Source organism: Neomonachus schauinslandi, chromosome 14 (genome assembly GCF_002201575.2).
Source record: "Neomonachus schauinslandi chromosome 14, ASM220157v2, whole genome shotgun sequence".
NCBI classification, from domain to species: domain Eukaryota; kingdom Metazoa; phylum Chordata; class Mammalia; order Carnivora; family Phocidae; genus Neomonachus; species Neomonachus schauinslandi.
The window spans coordinates 4,557,232-4,577,433 of NC_058416.1; the positions used below are offsets into that span (position 1 = coordinate 4,557,232).

At 41.2% G+C, this 20,202-nt stretch overlaps 2 protein-coding genes across 3 annotated transcripts in view; one reads left to right on the plus strand and one right to left on the minus strand.

The window, feature by feature from the left end:
• C14H18orf63 (chromosome 14 C18orf63 homolog) overlaps positions 1–5,810 on the minus strand; it is a 59,949-nt gene extending 54,139 nt beyond the window's left edge. Inside the window, 3 exon segments of the mRNA XM_044921240.1 lie at positions 1,499–1,555; positions 3,850–3,928; positions 5,677–5,810. Coding sequence (XP_044777175.1) covers positions 1,499–1,555; positions 3,850–3,928; positions 5,677–5,810 — 270 coding nt within the window.
• Positions 5,811–17,811: 12,001 nt separating this feature from the next.
• The window catches only part of LOC110577181 (cytochrome b5), a 37,414-nt gene continuing 35,023 nt past the window's right edge, over positions 17,812–20,202 (plus strand). For both annotated transcript variants that reach the window (XM_021686420.1, XM_044920875.1), the window contains exon 1: positions 17,812–18,071. In XM_021686420.1, coding sequence (XP_021542095.1) covers positions 17,943–18,071 — 129 coding nt within the window. In that variant the 5' untranslated portion in view covers positions 17,812–17,942. The remainder of the gene's footprint in view (positions 18,072–20,202) is intronic.

Sequence of the window (20,202 nt, forward strand, 5' to 3'; positions counted from 1 at the left end):
GTGAAGAAGATCAAATCTGTTCAATTTGTTTCATAGATATTTTAATTAAGGATGCTATCACTAGGACTTCAAGCAGCAGGATGAAGCCAACCTGTAACACTAACCTCAAACATGAACCCAGGGTCTCCCCAGGCCTAAACAGCTGAACAAATCCCATAAACTATCAGGATCTTCCTTAGAAAGCCAAATTATTTTCTCCTTGATTCTGTATTGACTTTCGGCTTGGACTGAGGCATTAACCCAGATACAGTAGAATGTATCAGCATACATTCAGCCTTGGCATACAAAGAGGAAATATAGGGCAATTCTGTAATCCATAACCATCCTGATTCATGACCTGGATGTCTTTCAGGGCAAAGGTGGGGTCATTGACCACTGCAGCTAAAGACAGGGGCAACTTTTGTACCATGTTTTCTCAATAATTGATACAAAAGGTAGATAGAAAATAAGAATATAGTAGCTTAACAACACTATCAACTGCTGTGACCCAATTAACATATATAGACTACTTGAAACAACAGCAGAATACACATTGTTTTTAATTAGACAAGGAATATTTACTAAGGAAGACAATATTCTGGGCCATAAAACAAGTCTCAATAAATTAAAAAACGTTCAAGTTATATAAAACATGTTCTCTAACCACAATTAAATTAGAAAACAATAGAAGGATCCTTGGAAAATCCCTGGATATGTGGAAACTACATAACACACTTCTAACTAACCCACAGTTAGAAAGGAAATCAAAGGGGAATTAGAAAGCATTTTGAACTGAGGAAAATGAGAACAAAACACATACATAGGAGGAAATTTATAGCACTAAATGTATCTATATTAGAAAGGAATATTCTTGAATCAATGACCTCAGTTTCTACCTTAAGAAACTAAAAAAAGAAGAGCAAAGTAAACCCAAAGTAAGCATAAGAAAGTAAATAATAAAGACGAAAATGAAAAGCAATGAGATACAAAATAGTAAAACAGAGAAAATCTACCAAACCAAAAGCTTGTTTTTTGCAATCAATAAGCTTGCTAAGCCTCTAGCAAGACTGATTAGGGAGGGAAAAAAAAGACAAGACACATTACCAATATCAGGAATGAGACAGGTGACATAACAACAGATTCTACAGCAAAGGAAATTAAGGGAGTATTACAAGCAACTTTATGTCAATAAATATAACAAGTTAGGTGAAATGGACAAATTCCTTGAAATAGATAATTTGAATAGTTCTATCATCTATTAAAGACATTGAAATTGTAGTCAAAAACCTTCCCACAAGGAAAATGCCAGGCCCAGATAATTTGATTGGTGAATTTTACTAAGTATTTATGGAAGAAATAAAAATTCTATACAAACTCTAAGAACTAAAAAGGTGGTTCTTTTACATGCAAAGCAATATCATATGAGAAAGATATTTTAATTTTTGTTTGCTGACAAAAGAAGTTGAATACAAAATCATTATAAATAGTATTTGCAATTATTATCCTTCTAAAAACTTACCTTAGCTCCATATTTTCCAATATAGGCATTAAGTTTTCCAGCTTTATAAAATGGTATCTATAACAACAAATCAACAAAAATCCACATTTATAAAAATTACTTAACACAAATATATTATTAAATAATGCAATACATAAAGAATTTAAACATTTAAACATACAGCAGCCAACCCATCATCAGGCTATCATCCTAACAGCTTCTATTCCTTGGAGAAGCAAGTGATAATCATTCTCTCCCTAAAATAGAATCTGTGGGTACATTCTCAAAATGAGGAAAAGCCTTTCTGAGAGTGACATGAATGTAGAAAAGGAAAAGGCTAATAAATTTCATATAATGTTTAACACCTTTCTTAATAATAAGTGTCTAGGCACGAATAAGGAAAACGGACACAAATGTAACCTCAAGAGAAAGTTCGAAAGACCAAGGTGCTTCAACTAATCAATTAAAGAAAGAGAAATCAAAGAAGATATTATTTTTTAACCTAAAAGATTGGCAGATATGTAAAGGTTGTTAATACCCAGTGTTTATGAGAATGTGGAAATACAGATTCTCTCAATACACTATTAAAATGCTATCTAGCACAAGCTTTTCAGAGAATAATTTAGCATTACCTAGATTTTAGTTCAAAATGTACTGCAATCGCACTTCTAGGAATTTAAATCATAGAAACTACCAAATAAAAATGATATAATTTCAATGATGCTTTCTGAAGTCTTGTAGTAGTACAACTAGAAACTCAGATGTGCATTAGAAAATATTAATTATTATACACCCATACAATGAAATATTTGACAGCCTTAACAATGAATAAGATCTATGTATTGAAACAGAACATCCAGGAGAGGCTGTTCAAGGAGAAATGAAAGGCAAGTTTCAAAATACTATGTATAAAAATCCAATTTTCTACTTTAAATATTTTCAAAAAATTTATAGTATGTAATATCTTTGTAAGAAAGCAAAACACATTTTTAGATGGCTACTTTTCTTTTAATATTCTTGCTAAGATTAGGATGCTTGAATTTACTAGAACTCTGAAACAATGTCCTCCTTGTTCCATAAAGATTTGCAGGTAGAGAAGAATACAAATAAAAGGTAGTAGTATTTACTTGTCCGTCGACAGCTTACCTTTCTTAAAAATAATATCAAGATTGAGAAAATAAAAGATGAATATATAACCATATAACAGAAGAAAAATAAAGGAACTAAAGATTTTTTGATGGCTTGTTAGTATTAATAAATGTTCATTTCACTGAATTCTGAAGATCTAAATTCTCAGAATATGAGGATTTTCAGAAAGATTTTTGACAAAAATCTCAGGATAATATAATTTTTATAAAGATTTTTGGCATTTCATTATTATTCCCAGTGACATACAGCACTGGGAAATTTGTTTCTCGTAATTTTATTATGTGTAAATTTTTTTATTTTGTTTTTTTTAATTTTTAATTTTTTTAAAAGACTATTTATTTGTTAGAGAGAGAGAGAGAGAACACATGCACAGCAGTGGGAGCAGCAGGCAGAGGGAGAAGCCGGCTCCCTGCTGAGCAAGGAGCCCGATGGGGGACTCAACCCTAAGATCATGACCTGGGCCGGAGGTAGACGCTTAACTGACTGCACCATGCAGATGCCCTTAAAATTTTTTTAAATATAATTTCCAAATTAAAAAAAAAGAACTGTCAGGGGGCCTGGGTGGCTCAGTCAGTTAACACCTTTCTTAATAATAAGTGTATAGGCACGAATAAGGAAAACGGACACAAATGTAACCTGCCTTCGGCTCAGGTCATGATCCCAGGGTCCTGGGATCAAGCCCCATGTTGGGCTCCCTACTCAGTGGGGAGTCTGCTTCTCCTTCTCCCTCTGTGTGTGCGTGTGCAAGTGCATGCACACTCCCTCTCTCAAATAGATAAATAAATATTTGGGGGAAAAAAAGAAGAGAAATATCAAGTTTAAAATAAATAAACCATTGATCTAAATTCTTTAAAAACAATTGGAGATACGTTGGGATAGGAAACTTCTTCCTTTATATTAAGTGGAATTCTAAAGAATAAAATATTAAAAAAAGATTAAGCCCATGCTATCTTAAAATTATGCTATAATTTTACTATTCATTAATAGTCTTTATCTTAGCCTTTGTGACAAAAAGCTAAATATTAAATTAGAACCACAAAAATGAATTTTAAACATCAGGTATATCAAAGTTAAAGTCTATAAATGGTTCAAACTACAACACAAGGTAATTTGGCTTCAGAAACCACCTTCAATTTGAGCTAAAATTAATACTTGAATTATTGTTTATCAATATTGCTCCCAATAATAAGTAATAATACTTCATAAAATTTTAAAATACTAACCGCCATCACTACCCAAATTTGGCTTAATATTCCAGGCACAGGTGATGTAAGAATATCTTGGTGTAAATAGAGCAATTGCCTGTGGAGATGAAATGTATAATTTTAAAGTGGACTTGCCCTCTGTCTGATTTTACTTTATCAGAACAATTTGAAAATTACTTAGTTTTTTCAAAAGTTTACATTTTTTCTAGGGAAGCATTGTGTTATATAGACTTCTGTATCCCTCCCCATGCTTAACATGGTAACTTGAACATTTAGCCACTCAGCCAAGATTTAAGACTGTTACAAGCTTTCAGATATTGATATGAATATTGTCCCTGCATCTTAGTTTCCCCATCTCTTTCAGCCGTGAACCTAAATTCTTCATTTAAAACTCCATTTCTGTCCAAATAGAGATTTGAAGATGTCTAAATATTGTTAAGAATCCAGCTCTTCTAAATTCTGTTTTCCTTTTTTTAAGTGGTAGTCGGGAGGTACTGGAGGCAAGACTCTAAGGATTCATCTATCAGTGAAGTTATCAACTACTTCAATGTTAGAACTACTGACTAGATGCTTTTCCTTTAAAAAGGAAATTTTTTCCAAACCTAAATGAAGTAGTGGTTTCATTTTAGCATTCAACAGCCAAATGAACTCACAACAAAAATCACAATTCAAATTATCATCAAGAATTTTGTTTCAAAGATCGAGGAAAAGGTGGATAAAACACATGAAAAATTTCAAAATTAATATCAAGAAAACAAACTTTAAAAAATAAGGGAGTGTGTGTGGCGGGGAGGGGTTACCTCAAAAAGTAAGATGGGCCGGTCTGTTTCTGGTCAGAACACTGGTGCAGAACCAGGTGCAGCAGGTACTTGGTTTTGCAAGGCCTGCTTTTGTGTAACATAGCTAAGCCTCTCCTCAATCTATTCCAGCCTCTGTCAGTTACTGGGACAGTGAATCAAGACACCTCACTCTGTGGCCATGGCCACCCTCAAATTGAGGGTAAACAGCAGAAAATCTCAGGTTTTCCACCCACTTGTTTCCAAAAGGAGTCACAGGTAAATGTCCAATAGGTATCAAATGATACCTTAACACAAAGGGTACAGGCTCCCGGATGTACTTTATTGGGAAAATATACACTGGGGAGAAGAAAACTTTTGTAAATAAGAGCAAAATGGGAAGACACCCCAAGAGTGTTTTCCTTATTTCTGGCTCCTAGCAATCTTGTGTTTGTTCCTCTCCAAGAAATTCAGTTACAGATATAACCTGTATTCTAAGAGTCCTTCTTTGAGTGACTCAAACAATTTAAGGGACTAATACATGGTGGGTTCTTAGCAATCATGGAGTTATACTTTAGGCTTCAATCAAGCTGTTTTTCAAAGAGTATCTTGGGTCAGACATTTCAAAACAGCTCTTGGAGAAATACTCTTCAGAAATCATCTTATGTTGACCCACAAAATAAGAAACTACATTAATCTAAAATGTTTACAGTATCTCCTAAAGTGTCCATAAACAGTAGGTACTCAGTAAATATGTATTTATTAATTTCTACCTCTAAGTTTTTGCGAACCTGATTTATCAATGTCCGTAAAAAATTTAAATTAAAAAGATCACACAAGAAGTCACAAATATAAAAACTGAATAACGTGACATTCAAGCTCAAATATTTTAAGTCCTTCCCTAAATATAATCCAATATACCTGGTCAGAACAAAACTGAATTCCTGTATTTAAAATTATATACACAGATTAAATGAAAGAGTATTTTGTTTTAAAGGAGATACTTCTGAAACAGCTCTTAAAGATCTCAAAAACTTAGAAAGCCTTACTTATAGAATGGATTTTTTACCTGCACATCTTCATTTGTATACTCCTAATCTCAGTATCTGCCACCTCATTACTCAGTATTATCCTGACAGCACAGAGTTTGTGTAAATCTGGAGGTGTGATGAAGAACAGTGATTGCTGCCTAGAATCATTCATATTTTCCTGTTGACTGAATGTCTCAGCTATCAGGCCTTTAAAAATAAACAAACAGCAATAAAATGGTAGTAAACTATCTTATCAAAAGGGTTTTAATACCAACCCATCACAGAATATTTGATATTGTGTTAGAATAAGACAATAAAAACAAATTAGCAGACTTTAGCATTTAAATATCACTAACATTTTGCCCTTAAGAATTGTTTAGCCTGGGTGGCTCAGTTGGTTGAGCGACTGACTCTTGATTTTGGCTCAGGTCATGATCTTAGGGTTGTGAGATCTAGCCCAAGCCGGGCTCTGCACTCAGTGGGGAGTCTGCTTGAGATGCTCTCTCCCTCTGACCCCCTTTCTCCCCTACACATACTCTGTCTAAATAAATAAAATCTTTAATTAAAAAAGAATTGTTTAACCTGCTAGAACTTTGTTACAAATTTTATTAAGATATAATACAAATAACCTCCAATTCACTTTTTTTTTTAAGATTTTATTTATTTATTTGAGAGAGACATAGTGAGAGAGGGAACACAAGTGGGGGAGCGGGAGAGGGAGAAGCAGGCTTCCGCCGAGTGGGGAGGATCCCAGAACCCTGGGACCATGACCTGAGCCGAAGGCAGACGCTTAACGACCGAGCCACCCGGGCGCCCCAATTCACTTTTTTTATATTATCAAATTCAATGGTTTTTAGTATCACAGTTATGCAATCATCACAATACATATTAGAAAATTTTCATCATTCCAAAAAGATAATGTAGAATTACAAGCCTGAAGTTCTATATCATAAGTAAAATAATTTGAGTACAATAATACAAAAATGAGCTACTATTTATTAAATGCTACTCTGATCTAGATACTAGATATATTTCTATTCCATTGTCTTTAATAAACTCTTTTAAAGTTCCTGGCTATTCTTAAGTTTCATTTTGTTTTCAGGGGAAAAAAAGTATTTCCTATGACAATAATAATTTTTTGAAAATCTAAATGTATAACAAAGTCTTCTGTTGTTTCAGGTTACTCTGTAAAGCCCTTCAAGGTTGAATATCTTTTTCATCTTTTTACATGAAAAGAAGCATTTACTAAGGTCTCTAATTTTTGTTATCTAGTTTCTTTTTCCAAAATTACTTCGCTTTTGGGACATATTTCATAGTTGATAATTTACAGAGCAGACCTCTGAGGTCTATCCTGTGTATTAGACAAAACTGGAATGTTAAAGTAGCTGAGTTAATCAACTTCTCTCACGTGCCCACATACAGCAGGGTAAGGGTAACAGATCCTAGTACTTCAAACTTTTAAACATCAACGTATTTTCTCCCTTTAAGAAGAAAAGTAATCACATTATCAGCCCAGTAATCCGGAGTGCGACCAGCCTTAAGCGTGATCTCAGGACCCGAATGTGTTGTGGCCTAAGACGATGGCGGACAGTGCCCTTCCGGCTGGTCCCACGCAGCTGCCACATTCGACGGTTTGAAATTTTCATCTCTCCAGGACCACTTGGTTCTTTTAAAATGGGAAATACTCTTAGAAAGGTTAACACAAATTCCCATACGGTGTTAATGACCTCATCAATGGGATTTCTGACATTAAAAATAAAAATACTCCTTCTGCATTTCCGCTCTATTTTAACCCTCACTGTCACGAAAAGGTTTTTTGAAAAATACAAGTTCCAAGGCAAAGACAACCTACTTCGTAATTTTGCCTAAAATCCACTTTCTCTGAAGCATTATAATAAAGGGTATCAAAAGAGAACGAGTCAGGACATAAAGCAAAGAATTCATGACGGCGCGGGCCCAGAGGAACAACTGCGAGCACTTGGAAGAACACCGGTCAGAGAGCAGGCCCGTCTGCGATTCCTTAGTTTCGCTTCTAACCTAGTTCCCACTAATAGGACTCTTGTCCTTTTTCTTCCAACACCTTCCGGCGGAGGCACCGCGAAATTGCTGCCGGCTTTGCAAAGGCCTGTCGGAAAGCTGCCCAGGAGCACGCCACAACTCCTTCCCGTTAACGAGGCACTCCGGCCGGTGCGTTCCGAGTTCAGGAGCGGTCACCGCGCGGCGGTCAGGGCCTGTCCTCCTTCCCGGCGTCGCCCCGGCACCCGCCTGGAGCGCTGCACGCCTGGGCCTGGGCCCCGCATGCTGTGCCGGCCGCAGGTCCGCGCAGCCCCCGCACCTCCCCGCGGGCCTCGTGTTCTCCCGGCGCGGACGGACCGCCCCTTCAGCTGGAATACGCTGAGCACTGCCTCCAGGAATGAGCCCTACACACTGGGCCCCGGGGCCCCATCCCACCCTACTCCGCCAGCACAACTGCCTCACAGAGATGCGCCGCGGTAGTCGGGGCGCGGACACGGGGCCCCCAAGCGGACTAGCCCCCTGACGGTTCCAGAGAACCAGCAGCGCCTTCGACGCCGTCGCCTCGTGAGGCGGACGCACAGGCCTTGACACTCGCGTGAGGAAGGGGTGCGGCGGGTGGCAGGGCCTGCAGGGGCCTCCGTGCTGCCTCTCTGGATCCCTCACCCAGATGTCTCCCAAGGGACGTTCGCCCTCCGCTCGGAGGCCCCGCGCTCCTCACCTGCCGCCTCTGCGCTCTCCTCGCTCTTTTGGGCGGTGCCCCCAGCACGCCCCGCACGCCCTCCTGTCAGGCCCACACGCCCCCAGCACCACCCGCGCGCCACCTGCTCCCAGCAACCTTTGCGCTCTCTTAGCCGTTCTTGGCGCCGCTTTCTGCATGCCCCACGCACGTGCGGCACGTGCATTCTCCCGACATGCCCCACAACCCCCCCCCCACGCCCCATGTGCTACGTGCTCCCCGGGCATGCCCCGCGCGTCCCCGGCATGCCCCGCGCGCCTCAGCTCTTCCCACCGACGCTGCTGACGCCCGTGCGCGCCCGGCGGCCCCTGCCATTCGTTTAGAGAAGACCTGGGGTTGGCCCAAGCGGGGTCCGGGGCGCGAGGTCTTGCAGCTGTGGCGGGAGAGGACCGCCGCTTCCACAAAGCGCATCGGCTGGGGAGCTGTAGGCGCCACTCCCCGCGCTGGCCGGCTTTCCGGGCTCACATAGGCAAGTGCGCCCTTTGCCTCCCATGAAAGGCCCGCAGAGGCCAATGGTCCCTGACTGGGAGGTCCTACGGCGCTCTGTGGAGCAGCAGCTGGGTGCAAGCACCTTATGGGCACCTCTCCTTCGTTTGACAGGTATTTATGAAGCGCCTGCTGTGTGCCTGGAACTTTTCTAGGAGCTAGTAATGGACCGTGAAACAAATAACATTCCCTGCCCTCGCGGACCTTGCATTTTCTTTGGGACAGAAAATGGGATAAATGCGCAAAATGTAAATATGGTAGATGGTGGTAGGTGCATTGCTTAAAAATAAAATGGAATGGAAAGCCAGGGAGTGTTGGGAGAGGCCGCGACAGAGGGGGAGGCCCCATGAAGACATGAAGGCGATGGAGTGGGTGGCCGCATGGATGTCGGGGGACAGGTTGCCGGAGAGGGAGTAGCGAGTCCAAAGGGCCGAGGCAGGAGGGTGGCCAGCTGGCCGCGGTGGAGCCCAGAGAGGTTGAAGTGGGACACACAGCACTAGTCCTAAGCCGTGCACGTTGCAATAGGTGCACCAGGGCCGCTGTGCTGAGAATGGACGGGCGGGGACAGAGGGACGGGAGGGGGACCGTTGGGAGGTGATGGCCGTGATCCAGGAGAGCAGTGGTGCGGCTTGGATCAGGGGAGGGCTGGGGAGGTGGGTTTGGGTTGTGAACATGCTTTGAAGTTAAATATGTTTCAGACGTGGATTGATACGGTGTTTCAGAGAGAGGAGCCACGTATAACTCTGAGGTGTTTGCAGTAGGGACTTGGAAGGACAGGGTTGCCATTAACCAAGAAGGGGAAGGCCACAGGAGGAAGGAGGAGTACGTCTGGGGATGAGGATCAGGAGGGGTGCAGTTCCCAGACATGTCGGTATTGGGAAGTGAAGAGGATCTGTATGTAACAGACCGAATTTAAAACCACGAGGCCAGATCACCAAGAGAGAGAGTGTAGGAAGAACAGAAGTCCTTACACTGAGTCCCCCGAGACTCCAATATAAATAAGTTTCTGGAGATGAGGAGCAACCTCATAGGTGGAGTGCCAGGATATTTTTATTAAGAGAAGAGCCATTTTTCAACCTCATATTTTACCAGGTTCCAAAAGGTGTATTGTAAAAGGATGAGATTTTGTATTGTGTTTAACGTTTGATCCACTAAAGTAATTATTTTGTATTTGCAAAATAAACTTTGGCGAAGAGGAGTGCTTTTAGGTATCTTTGTAACTCAGTAAGAAAGTGCTCAATACTTGTTTGGTTACTTATAACCAGCTGGGAGATCACAGTAAGTGATTATCACAAGATCGATGACCAAAATGCGCCTCCTATGACAAACAGCAACGTTAAGTGAACGATATACAATCTTCTGAAGCAAATATAAAACAAATAAAATTTTTGTCTTTTTTTTTTTTTTTTTTTTAAAGATTTGCTTATTTGCGCGAGAGAGAGAGCAGGGCTCCCATGCACCCCAGGTGGGGAGAGGGGAAGCAGACTCCCTGCTGAATGTGGAGCCCAAGGCAGGGCTAGATCTCTTGACTCTGAGATCATGACCTGAGCCAAAATCAAGAGTCCCTCACTTAACCGACTGAGCCACCCAGACACCCCTGTCCTAAACTTTTATAGTCTGGCTTTATGTCAGCAGGCATTGGAATTATTAAAACAAATCTTTGAAGATTACAGAAAAGCTCTTTATCCTACCTGGTATATACACATAGGAAGAAAAAACTGCATTAGGACAAGGTGAAAATAAATATAGATTCAGTTTAAATAAATGTATATATTCACTAGCTTTTCTTCAGTTTAAATAAATGTATATATTCACTAGCTTTTCTTATCTATTTAAGTACAGATAAAGTCTCGTGTTCTTCATCTGAAAAGCACACCTGTCAGCACTTCATGTTCTTAATATCTCTGCTATTGAACTTATGGCCTCTGGCTTCAACAATTTTAACAAAGCAGAATTAAAGATATTTGAAATTTTCAATTATGCCCACATCACCAAACTCCCAAGTACTAAATGTCCAGTTCTATTCCATTAAAATGAAATGTTGCTTTATGGAACAACATAGATAAATCTTTTAAAATTAAAATGAAAATAAATCATAAGTAGACAGTTTTATGGTTTTTCGAAAAGGACGATCCTTGTTTACCCACCAGTCAGACCTAAAAGTAGAACATTACCTGCATCTCCAACATTCCCCTTCATGCCCTCTCCCAGCCACTTCCCCACTTCCCCCAAGGTAATCACTGTTTCGACTGCTAACATCATAAGTTAATCTTGCTTCTTTTGAAAATTTATATTAATGGAAGCATACGACATGAATTCTTTTGTGTCTTCTTTTGTAAACATTATGATTGTGAGATCCATATTATTGAGGGTAGCAGTATCTTATTCATCTTCATTACTGGATAGCATTCCATTGTGTATATATACTTCAATTTATCCTTTCTGAGATTAAATGGACAATTAGATTGCTGCCAGTTTGGGATTATTATGAAGAATGCTGTGAAGAGCATTCTTGTTCAGAAAAAATCCTAGAAGGCTACATAGTTGTATAATTCTATTTTTATAAAGCTCAGTAGTTCTCCAAGAAAACCTGAACAATGAATTGTTTCTTGATGTATTTATATGTGTATAAATATTTTTTTTTTAAAGATTTTATTTATTTGACAGAGAGACAGCTAGAGAGGGAACACAAGCAGGGGGAGTGGGAGAGGGAGAAGCAGGCTTCCCACCGAGCAGGGAGCCCTATGTGGGGCTCGATCCCAGGACCCTGGGATCATGACCCAAGCCGAAGGCAGACGCTTAACGACTGAGCCACCCGGGCGCCCCTATATGTGTATAAATATTTTTTATAAGCAAGGAAACAATAAGCACAATTCAGGATAATAATGATTTTTGGGTGGCAGAAGGATGGGATGTAGGAGGAGCCCATAGTCCCCAAGTCAAATAAAGTGTTCATTGGTGTTCATTTATATTCTTCAAAACATGTATTTGCATTCACTTATATGAACATTACATCATTATTTTTAATTAATAAAACACAAAATGTCATAGGGCCATCCAGAAATTTTATCCAGGGAAAAACTTTACTGACAGGATACATTTTGATGACAACCTTGTGCACAGGCTTATTCAGTTTACCAGGTATATGAGTTACTTATGTTTGTTTCCCTTTATCTCACTCACATGCATTCAAGATGGGAAAGAATCCTCTTAAAGATTCTACCCACTAGTTTGACTACATGTATGTATCTCTTTTATGAAGATCAAGGTTGTTGCATTATGCTAAATCATGTTTAAACTGTGTGGGCATACAAAGATTGGTTCATATTTTGTGGTAAGGCAGGTACCACATGAAAATGAAGGTCATTTCTGAGAAAGGTTACCTGGGGAAGAGTCAAATCTTTAGTCAGGAAGCTGGAACTAGGATGATAAGCCCCAGGTGGGGACTGAGACTGTGTTCAGCATGCACCTTGACCTGGAATTTGAAGAGTTTGGATGTCTAAGATTGTATTTGTGGGTGGAGCATAATTAGCTGTCCTCAAACATACAGAGGGAGACTGGGACTTAGCATGATGTGTCCCTAGAAGGGGCTCCCACTGGGTGTGTGCTCATAGTCACTTAAGGAGAATTAAGAATCTAATGAACTGATTCAGTTGACATCACTGCTTCATTTATTAAAGATGAACAGACCCTATCAGGCTCTAGGATCACTGTATTGTGGAAAATTATTTTTTGCTTCCTTTAGCGAAGTTCATTTGAATATTCTGGCCCTGCTGTAAGAAAGCTGAGAGCTGTTTCTTCATACTTATGCCAGAGTGCCAAGGAGGAGAGTAGGGTGGTAGTGGGTGGCAGGGAGTGATATCAGTAATCAGTGAGAGAATCAGGCAAATGAGGATATCCAGAGACTAATATTTACTTCTTTCTAGCATCAACCTTAGAGGTCCAAAGTGATGTTTTTATTCAAGTAGGTAACTGTTTCTGACATAGCGATTCCAGCTTGCAAGAACTCCACTGCCCTCTTCTTCATTCACATCACTTGTACACTTACGTGGATGCATCAAGCACTTTGGATTGCTCCTAGGTGTGTACATTGTTCATTTTAAGCTGTTTTCATGCTGCTGCTGCATTTAGCCTCTCTTTTTTTGTTTCCTAGGCTGGGAAAGAAAGAAAACAGTTTTATCTTTAGTAGATGTCTTGGGAAAAGTTAGAAACTTGGGAAAAGTAAAGAAAACTTATCTCTATTAGATGCCTTGTGAAAAGTTAGAAAACAAGTGCCTATTGCTAGTGACAGATAAATAAATTAATCCACATTTTTCAGTATGGTTAAAGTAAAATTATGACATTTCCAAGTACTTACATGCCAACTTCTATATAAGTTTATACCTTTATTCATCCAAAAACATTTATTGAGCACACACTGAGTGCTAAGCACTGTGCTGAAGACACAGCTGTGACCAGCAGAGTATCTACCCTTGAGGAACTCTTGGCCCAGTGAGAAGGGCAGATGTGTGTACTGATGATGTAGTGAGTGTGTGATAGAGATAATCAGAGAATCAAGGAATACTGAGTAGGCATTAATGGGAGGGGAGGAGTGTGATCATGATCAGCATATGCCTCCTCCAGTGTTGACTCCTAAGGTGAGTCAAAAAGAGTCCTGAATTCTAGGCCCAGAAAAAGGAAGTGGGAGAAAGGAGTGAGGAGAGTACTCTGGCAGAGAAGGGGACTTGAGCAAGGGTATGGAAGTGAGGATAGGATGCTGTGTCTCCAGAGAGCTAAAAATAGCTCACTGTTGCTAGGCTGTAGGTTTGAGGTGGAAATGACAAAGGATGGAGCTAGAGAGAGGCAGATTTTGAATGATCTTGGACGCTCTGGTAAGGAATGGGAACTTTAGTCATTGGGAGACATTGGAAAGTCTTAGGCAAGTAGTGTTGTGATCTGATTTTATTTATTTTTTATTTTTTAAATCTTTTTTTTTTTTAAAGATTTTATTTATTTATTTGACAGAGAGAGATACAGCAAGAGAGGGAACACAAGCAGGGGGAGTGGGAGAGGGAGAAGCAGGCTCCCCGCAGAGCAGGGAGCCCGATGCGGGACTCGATCCCAGGACCTGGGATCATGACCTGAGCCGAAGGCAAGCGCTTAACGACTGAGCCACCCAGGCGCCCCGTGATCTGATTTTAATTTAGATTCATTCTTCTATGGAAGATGGACCTGAGGAATTGAAGACTAGAAGGATAACCTGTTAAGTTATTGTAAGCAGGTAGGCAGGTAATCATGAAAGGCAGATCTGGCAGAATGGTACTAGAGATAAAAGAGGAGAACAATCATTAGATGTTTAGGAGGGAAAGTCTCTTGGACTTGGTGATGGAATCAATTTTGAGGATGACTTGGATAATTTGTAAGCTTCTGACTTGGGAAATACACCATCAACTGTATTTCATAGAACTGTCTGGAAACCTAATCCCTTTACAAAGTTAAATAGGATATCTGGAATTTTCCTTATGTATACCATTTTGCTCTTATTCCATTACTTATGCTGGAGACAAAAAGAGATTTTAAAAAATAAATGTAATATTACAGCCATGTCCTACTATCAAACATTCTCCTTATTTGTCTGCTTCTAAAAATGGACATACAAGGAAAATGTGCCTAAGAATGTATTTACAATAAGATATATAATTTGTCATCGTTTGAAGTTAGTGAGAAAAATTGCCCTACCTCAGCAATGAATTTCAGACATTTGATGATCTTTGTGGTCAGATAATACCCATTGTTCTCTACTCCTCATTTCTGCTTCTGCAGTCCAATTGAACAGATTCTCAACTGACATTTGGTGTTATACATGGATAGAAACAACCTCAAGCCATACGTGCTTTATTTGAAAATGAATAAAAATGTAAAATATTTAGAAAATTTTGGAAATTATTGCTAATAGGAAATTATTTAGAAATCAACCAAATAGGCTTATATAGATGAGAGATTTAGAAATTTTTTGAAGGAAAAAGTTAACTTATGCTAATATAGTATTTAAAAGACCTGGATACAATGCAAATTATGTGTGTAGATATTTGAATTGGGAGTCCCATCTTTGTAGAAGTGCCCATTTGTTTGAGGGAACCAGTTCTCTATGGTTATACCTATATAATGGAGAATTTAACTATCAATGGGCAGGAAAAGGCTGTTCAAGCACATCTTGTGCATGAGTGACAGAAATAGAAAATGAGTAAAAATGTAATCATGTTTGCTTACTTTTGCCTTATAGTGGAAAAGAAACAGTGCTTTTTACAGTATATTTTTACCTGAGGAACTTAGGGATGGAGTTGGTTTTCTAAGTGTTTATAAAAATGTCTTTGCTGGAGGGGAAGTCAGGAGTTTGTAAATATTTGTGTTCTTTAATTTCTCAGGTTCGTTTGTTTCCAAATTTGCCTAGATTTACTTCACCTTGGAGCAGCTGCCAGATAGGATGTTTCCTCATACCTGTGTTTTAGAATAAGGAAGCCTTGTAGAATAATAATAGCAGTACGAGCTAAAATCTATTGAATGCTGCCTATGTGCCAGAACTTGTACTAAGCATATTATAAGCAGTGGCCTAGAACAGGTAACTGACTAGCTCATAGTTATGTATCTCTGATAAGTCACTAAACCAGGGGCAGGATCCAGATCACTAGTGCCAAAGTTTTGTTTTTAACCACTTCTGGAGTTGGAACTGAGACTGAAATCTAGAACAGTATTGATGTTGGATTATAGATATAGCCATGGCCATGATCTCAGGAGACTCACTGTTCTGCTAGAAGTCATGGGAAGATTCAGCAGTTCTGAGAACTATTTAGGGAAGTAGTATAATCTGGTTTACTATTTTTAAAATATATAGGAACTTTATAACACTAAATGTAAACATTTGAAAAGAGAAAAAGTCTCAAGTCAATAATTTAAACTCCCGCCTGGAGCAACTAGAAAAAAGAAAAGAAAAATAAACAAAAAGCAAACAGAAGGAACTAATACAGAAATTAATGAAATTGAAAAAAGAAAAATAGAGAAAATCAAAGAGAAACCTGGCTCTTTGAAAAGATCAGTAAAACTGACAAACCTCTAGCAATGCTGACAACCAAAAAATGAGAGAAGTCACAAATTACTAATATCAGGAATTAAAGAGGGGATATCAGTATAAACCCTACAGACATCAAAAGGATAATAAAGGAGTATTATGAGCAACACCACATATAGATTTGACAATTTAGATGAAATGGATCAATTCCTCAAAAAGTATAAAATACCACAACTCACCCAGTGTGAAACAGATAATTTGAATAGTTCCGGAACTGTTATGGAGATTAAATTCATGGTTTAAAACCTCCTGAAAAAGAAATCTGCCCATATGGTTTCATTGGAGAACTCTACCTATTCTACTTTTAAAGAGCAGTAAAACCAATTCTACAAATCTCTTCCAGAAAAATAGAAAAAAAGAGAATACTTTACAGTTCATTCTATGAAGCCAGTATTACTCTGATACCCAAACCAGACAAATACTATGCATGAAAGAAAACTGCACACCAATTTCTCTCGTATAAACACAGATTAAAAAAAAATTCTTTTTTTTTTTTTAAGATTTTATTTATTTATTTATTTGAGAGCGAGAGAATGAGAGAGAGCACATGAGAGGGGGGAGGGTCAGAGGGAGAAGCAGACTCCCTGCCAAGCAGGGAGCCCGATGCGGGACTCGATCCAGGGACTCCAGGATCATGACCTGAGCCGAAGGCAGTCGCTTAACCAACTGAGCCACCCAGGCGCCCTAAAAAAAAAAAAATTCTTTAACAAAATATAATTTAGCAATAAACAAGTGGGGTGTATTCAGAGATGCAAGGCTGGTTCAGTATTTGAAAACCAATGTATTCCATCATATGTGAAGGCTATTTGGAAAGCTTGGAAAAATGTTTCCTTCTCCATGGCCATGCATTCCAATGGAGGAGGTAAGCAGGGGGCAAGGGAACTAACATTTATGAGGCTCCTAATGTGGAAGAGCTGTGTTGAATCTCTAGGAAGATGACCTACATGTGTAACCTGCTGTGTAGGTCCTTTTGGAATTCACTGCTGAAAAGGGCCTTAATAGATGACTTGATAATATGCTGAGATTTCTCCGTTTTTTTCCCTCAAACATTTGTAAATCTTCCTATGAGTGCTCGCTCAGCTGGGGAATTGCTGTTCCAGAGTCCAAATGCTGTTGATCCTTTAGAATTTATGTAAGCACTATACCGTTGAGACAAAAGAGGACACTAAAGCAAGTACTCGCCTAGTCAGGGTAGACAGCCTAGAAGTGCTTCAGAGCTTGAGGAATCAGGACTTTTTCTCTGTACAGCACAAATAATTTCCCTGGGCTTTCTTCCTGTGAGATTGGGCACCCCGGGGAGGGGAGTGTTGAGCAGAATTACTGAGTGACGATTCTGTGCAGCACACTGTTTCACTGAAGCGGAGAGATGGCACTGCGTGTTTTAAGTCCCCGAGGCTCGGGACTGTGCCATCAGGTTAACAGTTTAATAGTTAACAGACTCGCAGCGGAGCGACTTGGTTACACAGTGAAATTCAGGGCTGGCTGATCTGCCCTGATTGCGAAATCGCGGCGAAGGTGGCGTGCGGCCGCTGGCCCCCCGCGGACCCTTCTGGGACCGCCGCCACGCGGGTACACCACGCCGGGTGCCGTTCGCCCCCTGCCCCGCAACCTTCAGCGCAGATGCAAGAGAAACCCCGCCCCAGCTCGCCACGCCCTCCGCGCGTTCCAACCACCGTGCTCTTGAAGGGCGCCTTCTGCAGCCAGTCGACGCCCGCGCGCTGGGCTGGGGCGCGCTGGGGTTGGCGGACGCTGTCGGCCGGGGGCGGGCCCCTTGAGTGACACGCGTTCTGTCCAGTCATCGGAGGCCGTGCGCCACCGCCCCCTCCGCGGCGGGGGCCGCCCTGCTGTGGGCACTGGGCCGGGGCCCCGGGAATGTCCCGGGCCCAGCTAGCTGAGACGCGCGCTCGGCTTCTCCCGGCTCGGCTGGTGTCTGCACGGCCTGAGGCTCGCCGCGTTCCGAAATGGCCGAGCAGTCGGAGCAGGCTGTCCAGTACTACACCCTGGAAGAGATCCAGAAGCACAACCACAGCAAGAGCACCTGGTTGATTCTGCACCACAAGGTGTACGATTTGACCAAGTTCTTGGAGGAGGTGAGTTGGAGAGACGTGAGGCTGGCTGGAGTTTGGGGTTTCCGTGAGGCGAGTTGTCTGTTCGCAGCGCGGCGGGGTTGACGTGTGCGACTGTGCGGAATGCGCTCGCCCGTGCGTGCACACCTGAGAGCGTTCCTCCCGTCTGCACCTGTGTTTGCATACCTGTACTTACACACCTGGGCGCCCCCGTAGTCTGCACACCTGTGCGTGCACACTTGGGAGCGTCCCGAGGCGCGTCAGCCGGCGTCGCTGCTGGGCGAGCCATTTTAGCAGCCTGCATCCGGCAGAAGCTGCCTCCCTCCGCGGGCGCGTAGGAGAGCACCACTTAGCACTTAGTGGGAGGCAAGCGCGTCTGGGGCTGTCTTCCTGGGAGAGGGCGCTGCTGCAGAAGGGTTTGAAAGATCCCTTTGTGAGTTTACGTAAAGCGGGGGCTCAATCAAAGACCGGGATCGTCCCACTTCTGTTATTCCGGGAGTGGATTCCCAGTAAAAGCCGGTTGGAGACCACCCATCCTGAGAACTGTAGCATCCCACAAGAGAAGACCCTGAGTTCCGAGGTCGGGGTGTGGCCCGCACCCGCTGTCCGCGGCACCCACAGGCCCACCCCCAGCATCCACGCGCACCCTGTTCACCAGGAAGGAGCGCCGTGATTGTTAACCGCTTCCAATAAGGACTTCACGGCGAGGTACAGTGCTGGACTCTTGGGACTAGGAAATTAACCCCGCCTGTGTGTGAGGCTTTGAGGAAGGAGGAAGGATAGGTGGTGAGAACTGCCAGTAGGACTTGATCCTTAGCTTTGGAAGTTGTAAACTAACTTTACCTTACTTAAAGGAAGACATTCCTTCGATAAGATTCTTTGCATTAGGATATAATTTTTGCAACAAATTCTAAGGTGCTTTTCTTGTTGTCTCTGGATTTGTTTTATCACTGTGGGTGACTTTGAACCATAAATCTGAATACAACACTTATCCTCCTTCGCCGCCACCTCCCCCCGCCCCGGCCAAACAAATGAGAATATGTAGTGATGGGAATTTTTTTACATAGTTGGAGGGGAAATGAAAATAAAAGCCTGGTCTTAGCTGAATCACAATTTACATCAAACGACTTTGGAGGAGCACTTTTTTAAAAACTGTGTTTAAAAAAAGCTGAAGACATTTATTAATAAGATATTTTACTCCTAAATTGTCATTTGGTGGTGTGCCAGAAGATAAAATAGTGTTCCGATTTAGGAGTGGTTTATAGTAGGGAAGCACACCTGATCTGTCCTTTCTCCAGAGCCACAGGCGATAGAGCATCTGGAGTTCACAGCCCTGCATCATAACATCAGGGCCAATTGATGCCAAAGGTCTGCTTTCAGCTGTTCCTTCTTCTCCCATGGTATGTGTAATTCTAGAATTTTAAGACTCAGTGTGTGCTTTCTTTGTTTCTATCTGTAAAAAAGAACAGCATTTATGAAAGAATAATAGGATATTTTTTGAAATTTTTTTTTCCTTTTTTGTGGGTTCTGTTCTGTACACTGCTGTACAGGCGGCTGCCTGGCCTCTCCCCCACCAGATGTCAGCACCCCCTCCCCAGTTGTGACAATCAAAATGTCTCCAGATGCCTCCGAGTGTCCAAAAATCACTCCTAGTAGAGAATCACTGTCCTAAAAATGCATTTTGCATAACTCTTAAGGAAGAGAAGATTACTAAATTTTAAACCACTTACATTTCATTCTTATGAGGCAGGAAAGAGAATTGCACAAAATTTTCTGAGTAAAATTGTAAGAGATGCGAACAAGCTGTTGGGTGGGTAAATTAGCTGAGGACCAATTCCTTTATTTTATTGTTTTCTCTACTCTGAAAGTAGCTTGAGGAGAATGTGTTAGGTAATAGGTAAAATGCGGTGAAATGAGCTTGGCACTAATATTTGATAACTAACACAGTGAGATAACTAATAACTATTTATAGTGAGATAAATAAAAACAAGTTTATACTTGTTTCCTTTTCTCAGTTGGTCCTTGGTAAAATGCTCCCTGTAGTAGCCTGCCTGGGACTTGAGTTTGGGGCACCATTGCTCTCTGGTCGTCATGCCCTTCCTTTTGATCAGTGAGTTCAGTATCTTCTGAACTCTTTTGGGTGTGTCTCCCCAAC